General features: G+C 33.1%; 3 protein-coding genes across 3 annotated transcripts in view; 1 reads left to right on the top strand and 2 right to left on the bottom strand.

The window, feature by feature from the left end:
* CBG06480 overlaps window positions 1-4,165 on the top strand; it is a gene marked incomplete at both ends in the record, with an annotated part of 7,600 nt that extends 3,435 nt beyond the window's left edge. Inside the window, 10 exons of the mRNA XM_045237172.1 lie at window positions 688-924; window positions 977-1,113; window positions 1,470-1,842; window positions 1,890-1,954; window positions 2,009-2,162; window positions 2,827-3,203; window positions 3,253-3,649; window positions 3,695-3,762; window positions 3,816-3,972; window positions 4,071-4,165. Coding sequence (XP_045093222.1) covers window positions 688-924; window positions 977-1,113; window positions 1,470-1,842; window positions 1,890-1,954; window positions 2,009-2,162; window positions 2,827-3,203; window positions 3,253-3,649; window positions 3,695-3,762; window positions 3,816-3,972; window positions 4,071-4,165 — 2,060 coding nt within the window. The remainder of the gene's footprint in view (window positions 1-687; window positions 925-976; window positions 1,114-1,469; window positions 1,843-1,889; window positions 1,955-2,008; window positions 2,163-2,826; window positions 3,204-3,252; window positions 3,650-3,694; window positions 3,763-3,815; window positions 3,973-4,070) is intronic.
* Window positions 4,166-4,523: 358 nt separating this feature from the next.
* CBG06478 lies at window positions 4,524-9,207 on the bottom strand (the record flags this gene model as incomplete). Its single annotated transcript, XM_002647364.1, has 7 exons — window positions 4,524-4,649; window positions 7,223-7,299; window positions 7,350-7,482; window positions 7,606-7,682; window positions 7,728-8,127; window positions 8,175-8,311; window positions 9,141-9,207. The coding sequence occupies 7 exons, from the start codon at window positions 9,205-9,207 to the stop codon at window positions 4,524-4,526; spliced, it is 1,017 nt and encodes a 338-aa protein (XP_002647410.1).
* Window positions 9,208-10,385: 1,178 nt separating this feature from the next.
* Window positions 10,386-10,530, bottom strand: part of CBG06477 — a gene marked incomplete at both ends in the record, with an annotated part of 4,079 nt that continues 3,934 nt past the window's right edge. Inside the window, one exon of the mRNA XM_002647363.1 lies at window positions 10,386-10,499. Coding sequence (XP_002647409.1) covers window positions 10,386-10,499 — 114 coding nt within the window. The remainder of the gene's footprint in view (window positions 10,500-10,530) is intronic.

Here is a 10,530-nt window from a genome sequence, read left to right as displayed (position 1 = left end):
TGGGCCTGGGGGCCTGGGCTTTGGGGCCTGGGCCTGGGCCTGGGGGCCTGGGCCTGGGGGCCTGGGCCTGGGGGCCTGGGCCTGGGGGCCTGGGCCTGGGGGCCTGGGCCTGGGGGCCTGGGCCTGGGGGCCTGGGCCTGGGGGCCTGGGCCTGGGGGCCTGGGCCTGGGTGAATTAATTTTTCATAATTACCTTGTTGGTGGATTTACTAATTGTGAACAAGTTTTGTATCTTTCACGGGAACCGAGATACATATTGACGAAGTTGACGGCTATGACATTTCTAATAACATGAAGCTGGTAGACGTTCTAATTTCCGGAAGTTACGACCGATTTTAAGACGTCTTGAAATTCGCTGGTTTCTGATTTGAAATGTGATGTTTCATTTTTTTATAAGAAAGTACCGTAGTTTTTTTAAAACAGCTGTTGATTTTTTCCTGATTGAAAATATAATTGATTTTTGAATTTTTGATTATAAAACATGCGTCACTATTATCAAGTTTCACCTGATTGAATTTTTTTCTTCCGGAACAATCTTTTCTAGCTCAAATACTTCTTTTTCTATAAAATGAAATTTTATATTTTTCTGTTATCTTTGAATTTAGCAATTTCAGAGAACGGATTTTTTGGTTCTCAATGCGGTATGCAGAACAAATCTGCACTTTTTTTTAGAAATATTCAATTGCAGATGAAGGATGTGTATTCGCTAAAACAGTAGTCATAACTTCAGAGTCTATCAAAAATTTTCCATCGAATTGTAGTAGAATTTGTGCAAATTTGGAATTTAATGATAATTCGAACTTGTCAGAAATCGAATTGCTTCCTATGTTTCAAAATTTGAAAGAGCTATTCGGAAGTCTGAAGTTTGTCAACACCAATTTTGAAAGTGCAAGTTTTCTGGCCAGCTTGGCTGTTATAGAATGTGGTGATTTTTTTCAAAGTTGTTGAGGAAAAATAGCTTTGTTGTTTTTTCTCAGATTCCGGAGGGTTCTTCAAATTTGAAAACAATCAGAATATGAAAGAAATTGGGATGAAAAGTTTAATTCGTTGCGTTTGTGATTTTGAAGTTTCGCTGGCCCCCAAGCTTGAAAAATTGAACTTTCCACTTCTGAAGGTAATGGTTTTTAAGGGCTTCGTAACATTTCGAAAAGGTTTTGCAACCGGACATTTCAGACCCGGAAGTTTTGTACAGCAACCGTTAGAAAGTTGGTTTCGAAATAGTTTGTTGCGAAATGGTCAGTTGTGAAACATCCGGTTTTAAAAGGTCCGATTGCGAAAGCTCCCATTTTTGCTCGACTTGTCCATTCATTTTTTTTTCATTTTGTCTCGACGAGCCTGTTCTTGAAACTTTATTTAAAAAAACAGCATTTTTTCAGCTGATTTTGAACCATCTTGACGATTTTTAGGAGTCTGGAGCTTGGCTATCATATTGATCGGTACTGTATTCATCTGAAATTTCATAATTTTCAGAACTTTACTCATTCCTCTGGAAATATTTCCCAAGTTGAAATGTCGATTTCAAATGTCTCCTCAAACTTTTGTATAACATTCCAAGAAATGCAGCATTTCATGATGAATGAGAATTTATTTCTGAAAAATTTCACTGGACATTTTTGTAAACAGCCCGGAAAATATTGTGCTGATGTGTGTGAAATCGAAAGTTCCAATATTTATTTTCGATGTGAAATTATGTCAGGATCAATCGTGGTGAATTCGGAAAATCAGTTGATATCTGATGCTTTGAATACTGTAAAATGGATTTTTGGAAATTTGAAAATCGAAAATACAAACATGACGAAATTTCATGTTTTGAATAGCTTAGAGTATGTTGTTTCTTTGGACAGTGAGTTTTGGGGGATTACTGTAATATTTTTTAAAACTAAATTTCAGATTCCAACGCAATAGAAATTGTCGGTAATCGGAAGCTAGTAGAGATTTCGATTCCGAATTTGAAGGTTTCCCGTTTTTTTTTTTCGAATTTCGAAGATTACAATAAATTACCTTTTCAGAGAGTCCAAACGAACCAAAAAAGATGGCTCCAGATTCAAGGGAATAATGAAAAATTGACAGATTTTGTGATAGAACAAGATCAATTCTGTAAAACTCTCACAAATTATAATGGCGAAAATCAATTCGTCTCAGAAATTGATGGGAAAATTTGTCGTGAAAAATTTTTGTAATCAATTTTTTTTCAAATTTTTAAAAATTTCAGATCAACAAAATTCAGGGGGCTCAAATTTCGGGATCATTCGGATCAGTATAATATTCATATTTTCTTTTTTTTTTACGAATTAATATGGCATTTTTTTAAACTTGAATGAAATTGCATTACTGTAAACTAAAAAGCAAAAATGGAAATTTGGAAAAAAAACATGGAAAAATGAAAAAGTAATAGAAAACATCGACAAAATAATAGAAGTTCTAAAATTTTAAAAATGCAAAAATTATAAAAAATCGGAAATTCGAAGAGCCTGGAAAATTTTAAAAATGCTAAAAATCCAAAAATCCTGAATTTTTTTTTTGTATTACAAGATTACAATTCTTGATTAGATTACAATAGTTTGGACCAGAGTTATAATTATTTCTGACACATTTGATTAAAAACTTTTCTGCCAAAATCGCCTTTTTGATTTTGCTCCTTTGTACACCTCATAAATAGTTTTCCAATGTTTTCCGGATTTCATTTTTGTCTCGTCATCCTGTTTTTCAGCTCAAATTTAATCGGAAAAACATCCGAAAATTTTGAAAAACCTTCCGATTACTTTAAAGCGAATTGTGGTGAACTTTTCCAGAATTTTGTTTTTTTATAAAAAAATTGTTTTTTCAGACCCGAAATGCATTTTTCCAAATCCCCCGTTTCACAAACTTGCAAAAGACTTGATTCCAATTTTTCTGGATTGCACAACTATTTGTGCAGATATTATCATTGATCAAAACACATCATTTCCAGAGGGTTCTCTGATATTTTCGTTTAAACATGTGAAAAAGATTTTTGGAAGCTTAAAAGTTTCTCAAACGAATTTCACAACTGGTTCATTTTTGGGAGGCATTGAGGAAATTGAATGCGATAAATCAGATAGTTTTATTTTCGAAAATAATTTTGAAATGACTGAAATAGGAATGCTGCATCTTACAAGATGTGCTTGTCAATTTATGGTTTACCAGAATCCCAAAATGACTGGGTTAAATCTTCCAAATCTGAGAGTAAGTTTTCTAGGTCTTCAAAATCAGTTTTGATTCCTTAAAAATTCAGAATTTCCATCCACAAAATAAATCAATCGTTCAATACATCGATATGCAAATTTACGATATGCCCTCAGAATTTTGTATTGACCACATGGAAATGGAAAATTTTATAAAAGAGCCAAGCTTATTTATGAGCACTTTACCAATAAATTATTGCTCTGTTTTCAATTTCCCAACGTCTCCCGGCCAGGACACAATCTGTGAATTTAAAGAGAATTTTACAATGCAAGAGCTAGATTCAAATTGTACGACACTGCTTGGAAATGTTACTTTAACGAATAAGAATCAAGATTTTTTGTATAAAATTCAAAGTGTAAAATATCTTTTTGGAACTTTGGAAATTTATCAAACTAATTTAACAACAATAGAACTACCAAATTTGGAATATGTGGCTTCTTTGAGAAGTGAGAATTAATTTTTTCAACTTTTTGAGACTGATATCTTTCCAGAACAAAAACCAGCCATCAGACTTGTTGCGAATTTTAACCTAACAAATTTTCAATTGCCTAAATTGAAGGTGAGCTTTTTTTTTTAATTTCATTTTTTTTTCAACTGTTTGAAATTTTCCAGAGAGTTCGAGCATATCAAAGAGAATGGATCAGGTTTGAAGATAAAAATGATGAATTGATGCGAAATTTAAAAAATCAACCGCAAATTTGTCTTCCCCATCGTGACATTTTGAATGAAACAATTCTGTATGAAGCGAGAATCGGAGATAAATATTGTGGTGAGTTTTGAACTAATTTTTAGATTTTAGGGTTTTTTTCCTTTTTTTCGAAAATTTCCTCTTTCAAAAGCAAAATTTTGAAAATTTAATGTTTTCAGATGATGTAGTGAAATCAATTGATGAGAATAATTTTTCTTCGAGTATCTTGGAAATTCCATCAAGTTTTGTTTTTATTACACTACTGTGGATTTGATTATTTTCAAACAAATTGCTTACAGGGTGGCGCATGATCACCAGGCCTCAAAGTTGTACTAACATAAAGTTCGAGTCAATTAAGAGTGTGAAAATTCAAATTATTTATCAGTAAACTAGCCAAGTTTCAAACTATTTGATCAACTTTCAGCTGAGTTATCGCTTGTCAAAGGTGATTGTAATTTGTAATTTGTTTATTGATCAGGTGTAAAAAAACATTAGAGGGCAAGACATTAAAGACTCAGAAAATGCCCCTCACGAGGCCGATCTGAGTAAGGGAGGGGAAACGGGATAATTTAGATATTTGACACAGGAAAAATGTAACCGGTAGAAGAAGAGAAATTAGGGGAGCAAATATATCAATAACGAGTAATACTAGAAGAAATTAAGGATTCAAACTCGGAAGGTAGGAGAAATCGGGTAACTTGGGAAGTGATGGCGTTCCACAGGGGAACAATTGAAGAAAAATAGTCAGAGGAGTAGGGCTGAACATTAATTAAGTTCATAGGGCGACGAGGGGAGGAGGAGTATTTGACATGTGCACTTAGGTTAGGAAAGTAGGCGGAGCCATTTAAGAATTTATAGAGAAGAATTAGTTGAGCTTTTAGCCTACGATGTCGAATGGAGAACATATTGAGGATAGAGAGACGATCAGAATAGGAACTGTACTAGATATTACAACGCTGGAAAATACACTTAGAGAAAAATCTTAAGGGAGATTCTAGTTTTAGAGCAAGGCGAGAAGAAGGTGGAGGGGAATGAACTATAGAACAATACTCAATAATCGGGATAACATAACATTTGAAAAGATGAATGTAGAAATCTGGAGACTTAGACCTAAAGGACTTTAAAAGTTGTTTGGAACAGCAAAGAGCTAATGATGTGATTTTGTTGATATGAGTTGAGAATTTGAGAGAGGAATCAGTAGTGTGACCGGAATCAGTAATGAGACCGGAATCACTAATGAGACCGGAATCAGTAAAGAGACCGGAATCAGTAATGAGACCGGAATCACTAATGAAACCAGCTTCATCTCAATAAAACCTCAACCGCGTACAAGACATATTACGCCTTTAATCGTTCGACAATCTTAACAAAACCTAGACTTGAGAATTCGCGCTAAAAATTTTTGTAGCTTCAAATCAAACGTAAAATTTTATTGCTATAATATCAATTTTCGGGCTTCCGAGATACTTATGTATAAAGTTATACCCTTTTTTGCGTCCGGGTAGTTGCACGCCACCCTGTAACTGTATTGAAATCTTTAAATTGGAGTATTCTGAAAACACATAAAAATGCATTGCCTGGTTGTGAAATCCTAATTGTTTATATAAAAAGTAGGTACAAAATTTAGAGGGCATGACATGTGAGGACAGGCAACAGAGGAATAAACAATATGACACAACAGAGGAATAAACAGGCAACAGAGGAATAAACAATATGACACAGAAAAGGAGACAACCGGTATTAAAGAGGAAGATAACAATGGGGGAGAACAAAGGCTATTTCATGAGGTCAACTTTCTCCCACTCAGTTTTTTGAAATCGTAATAATTTGCATATTTGCTCAATATAAAAACTGTACATCTTTCAACTTTCATATTTCCTGAGAACATGATACGTTTTCTTCTATGTTCTCTGGCTTTTTTATTATTTCTGGCTGGCTACTTATTCTTCAAAAATCCACATTTCTCGGAGCAACAACTAAATTTTACCCGAGTTCGGAAATATTATGATGGATTTCAAGCGGCGGAATTTGCGAATAATTGAATTTTATGACCAGCTTTTAATATTTGTGAAAATTGAGTTGAAGTTTAAATAAATTTTTGAAAGAGTTGGCGCGAAACTTATAAAACTCTCTGAAACGAAAAAAACAGTTTGGTCTGAAAATTTTTCACAATTTTAATTACCACATCTTCTCCCATCAATTCTTGAAACTCTAAATTCTGTAATGTTCAGACCATACGTGATTTTAGGGCGCATAAAGTACAAATTCTAAAAATCCACTGATCAGAAAATTAGTCATTTCTTCTATTGTGACACAAAAATTCGGGGAAAATCCGTTGTTGTGATTTTGGGTAGAATACGATTATTGGAGTTTGTAATATAGAAATTTCTTTTAAAAATTATATTAAAACTTTTTTCGAAAAAAGTGGAGTCCTTCAAATGTGGAATATCGAATCTATCCAGATTTTCGTTATGGCTAATAGAAATATCGCAATTCGTAGTGCTTAAATTGGTCATTCCAATAAATGCCATATCAGAATTACACTCAATTCATAGATGTGTTCCTTCATCTGAAATTTCGAAATTAAAATAATTATTTTTTTCCAAAGCATACCACATTCCAACTGTTCTAAGCCTCCCAAAAATTTAACATTTTTCAGTTTTGTATGTTTGATATTCAAATAACCGTATAAAACTTTTACATTTTAAAAAACGAATTTCAGATCATTATCAGATAAATTCGAGTTTTCGTCTAATAAAATATAAGCGCAAACGGTTGAGCAATTTGACGGGAATGATTTAAAATTTTCAGAGTCTAAATTGTCATATTCAAATGTGCAATTTAAATTACATTTGGATTTGAAAAACTCGAGTTGGGAATCTGCGGAAACTGAACAATAACAAGATTCAATACGAGATATTGAAACATTTTTATTTCGTTTTTTAAGTTTTTTTTGTTTATTAAGTTTGCTAAGCCTTGTAAAAAGTTTGGTCGAAGTTAAGAACAGGAGGGAAATAAATTGAGAACCAGGTGATAAAAACTTGATATTTTCTGATGTAAGATGTTAAAATCAAAATTAATATTCTTGAAAAAATACTGTAGGAAGTGAAATAGATGAAGCAATTTCAAATTTGGTTAATACAAAATAATGAATCATTAGAGTACAGAAATAAATGTTTTTTTGATTCAGAGTTACAAAAGAGGAGGAGAAAATTTCAATCGGTCAATCAATAAAATATGATATAAATAGTAATAATTGTCAACGATAACATTACTAACTTTTTTCACAGCAAAATTTTTTTCAAAAATAAAAAATTATCAAAATTAAAACCCAGTCGATTCCTTGAAACTCAAATCTTCTTGATTCTGAAGCATTGTCTCGTGCTGACGCGTAATTCAAAAAATCCTCTGAAAATAAAAATGTTAAGGTATAAAAACTGTTATATGATTTTAATTACCACAATTTCTCCCATCAATTGTTGTCTTTCTATACTCTGTGATATTCAGGCCATTCGGGATACCAAGACATACACTCGGGTCCACCACAAATTTTTTATGATTTTCTCGAAATACAAAACCATATCTGACTTTCTGGAATGTTTAGATTTCTCAAAAAAATTTTTGAAAAAATTGAATTGGAAATTTTTTCAGAAAACTTCTCCGACTTTCAAACAGTTAAGCACATTTGTGAAAATTTTTCTGGGACTTTCTTACCTTTAAATTAGGAAAAACCGCATTCGTTAAATTTCTATTACTCACAACTTTGATTCCAGTCTCATTTCCAAGAAGATCTGGTAAGTTTTAAAATTAAAGTTTTTTTCGTAATTCTTTCTAACCATCTGGACCATTAGTCACATATTCTAGGCTGTCGAAAAAATCAATACTCGTCAAATCAGTACTATAAATTTTGACAGTTCCAAAAATCCAAGTAACGTTCTCTAATTTGTTCACATATTGCTCATCTCCATCTTTGATTATTATATTTCCAACTAATCGTTTACAAGATTCATCAAAATTAGATAATGTGAAATTTCTAACTTCACAAACTTTTTCTCCAAAAGTTTCGTTAGTTGAAGTACTAATCTTACAATACTGTTCACGAAAAGTTCCGAATTCTAAAAAAACGCCGGTCAGAAAATTAGTCATCTCTTCCAATGTGATACAAAAATTCGAGGAATGATCCCTTATTGAGATTACGGGTAGAAAATAATTATTGGAATTCGTAATGTAGAAATTCTGAAAACATTTTAAAAAGGTGTTTTTTTTCCAAATCAAATGGAAACCTTCAAATTATTAAGTTCCATTTTCTCAAGTATTTCGTTCAAAATAATGGAAATGTCGCAATTCGTACTGCTGAAATTGGTCATTCCAATAGTTGTCATTTCAGAATTATATTCCATATTCAGATTTGTTCCTTCATCTGGAATTTCAAAATTAAATAAATTCCAGAGTTTATTTTTTCCCAAAACATATCACATTCCAACTGTTCTAAGCCTCCCAAAAATTTAACATTTTTCAGTTTTGTATGTTTGATATTCAAATAACCGTATAAAACTTTTACATTTTGGAAAACAAATTTCAGGTCATTTTCTGATGGATTCGAGTTTTCGTCTAATAAAATACCAGTCGGTTTACGCCCCCTGTCGGGGGCTCAACCTCCTGGATTCCGCTTACTGTATCTTACAATTGAATTTCCGATATTTCAAATTTCCGAATTTTCGAAGTAATCAAAATTTTTTAATATTTGGTTTTCCAAATTTTCAAAATTTCCAAACTACTGAAGACGGAATTTCTTAAGGTCATAATATGGAGTATGTGAATTCCTGGTTTTTTTTAAATTTCAATTTCTTGGATATCTAAAATTCAGGATCACTGAAGTTCCTGGTTACCCGTTCCGAATTTCGAAAATTTTCAGTTATTGCGTCCCTCCGGGGCTGCATATCCTGGCTCTCACTTACATTGCCCGTAATTATATCAGACAATTTTTAATTTCAGTGTTTCCGGAATTCGAGATAGTAAATTCAGAATTTCGGTAATTTCGAAGTTAAACATTTCGGAATTAGTCCGGAAATTGGAAAAGTAAGACATTCGGAAAATCAGAGATTAGTAAATTTTGAAAATCGGAAGTACGAAAGTTTTAACTCTGAAATCTAGAAAGTGTTTCAACTTTCCGAAAACCTGTGTGTCTGAAATTTTTGTATTTAGTGTTTCCAATTTTCAGGAACTTAAAAAATCAGAATTTCTCATACTTACTAAATTCCGGGCCGACCTAAGACGGCTCTGCTCGCGATGATGGCTCTGCTCGATGTATGGCATTTCGATAGTTTAGAAATTGAGAAAGTTCGAACTCGGAAGTACCCCAATATAGATTTTCTAAATTTCCTATATTTCAAATTTTCAAATTTTCAAATTCACTGATTTCTGAATTATCAAGAGTCTTGCTTTCCAAGTACCCAATTCTCGAACTTCAAGATTTCCGGATTTCTGAATTTTCAATTCTTATTTCTGTTAATCAGAAATTTGGGAACTTCTGCCTCAAAAATCGGTAGTTGTTCGGAAAAATAGAAATTCAGAGACCTAGAAATAGAGAAATTCCAAAACGACTGGACATCTCCCGCTCATAATGCTCATAATTATGCAAGGAAAATATCAAATTAGTGTGTTTTTTTGAGTTTTGGTTTTTTTTTGTTTCTAGGCCACGGCTCTCTGAGTTCAGAAATTCAAGCATTTGAGAACATGTGAAAATTCGAAATTCAGAAGTTCAACTTTTCAAAAAAAAAACACAGTCTCGTCAAAAAGTTTTTGGAACTTCGGAAATTCAAAAATTTAGATTTAAGAATTAGAAATTTCTAAACTTCGAAAACTTAGAAACTCGAAATTTGGAAACCGTAAAAGTTAGAAAAACGGAAATACTAATTTTTTGTAAATTTGGTGAATGAAGTCTCTGAAATTTATATATCCGAAGTTTGAAACCCTGAAATTTTGAGTAATTCAGAAGAGCCACTCTTATTTTGCCATGCATTCTCTTTTTTTCTCACTGTTTCAGAATTTCTTCTCTCTTTCAAATCTTCAAACCCCAGACTGAAATAATACTTCGAAAAAACACCGTTTTCTCACTATCAGAAATAGCGTGGATAAGAAAAAAATTTGCGCGGTTAGACGGGGATGGCGTAAATATTTCTTCAATATTTTTCTCAAAATTTGCACTCTAGAAATGGAAGAACGTCTCCAGAAGACGTCAGAAACGAAGTTTCGGAAAATAAAATATGCGGGCATCATCTCGCTGCTATTTCGGGTTATCTGTGAAAATTTGGGAACTTTTGGTCCATTATTGACTTCTCTAGGCTAGGTGATAAGGGAACACCGGACACACACACAGAATTTGGTGATTGTTAATAGTAAAGATAAAACGATTTGAAGAATGAAAAGGTTGACGAAAAGAAAGAAAAAGATCGATTGCCGTATGGCTAGATGAAAAAGGGGGCAAGAAAAGATTATGGGACGTGGACTGTGTCCCGTTCTACAAGGGTGATACGGTGGCGAGGCGGAGCTTCTGCGGGGACACACATATAAGTCATATCGAACTTGGCAGTTGTTGGAAAGTCATTCTAAATGCCTCAAAATAGTGATCGGACGCGG

This window comes from Caenorhabditis briggsae, assembly GCF_000004555.2.
Source record: "Caenorhabditis briggsae complete genome, chrV, whole genome shotgun sequence".
Lineage (NCBI taxonomy): Eukaryota > Metazoa > Nematoda > Chromadorea > Rhabditida > Rhabditidae > Caenorhabditis > Caenorhabditis briggsae.
This window is presented reverse-complemented; position numbering and strand designations above follow the sequence as displayed.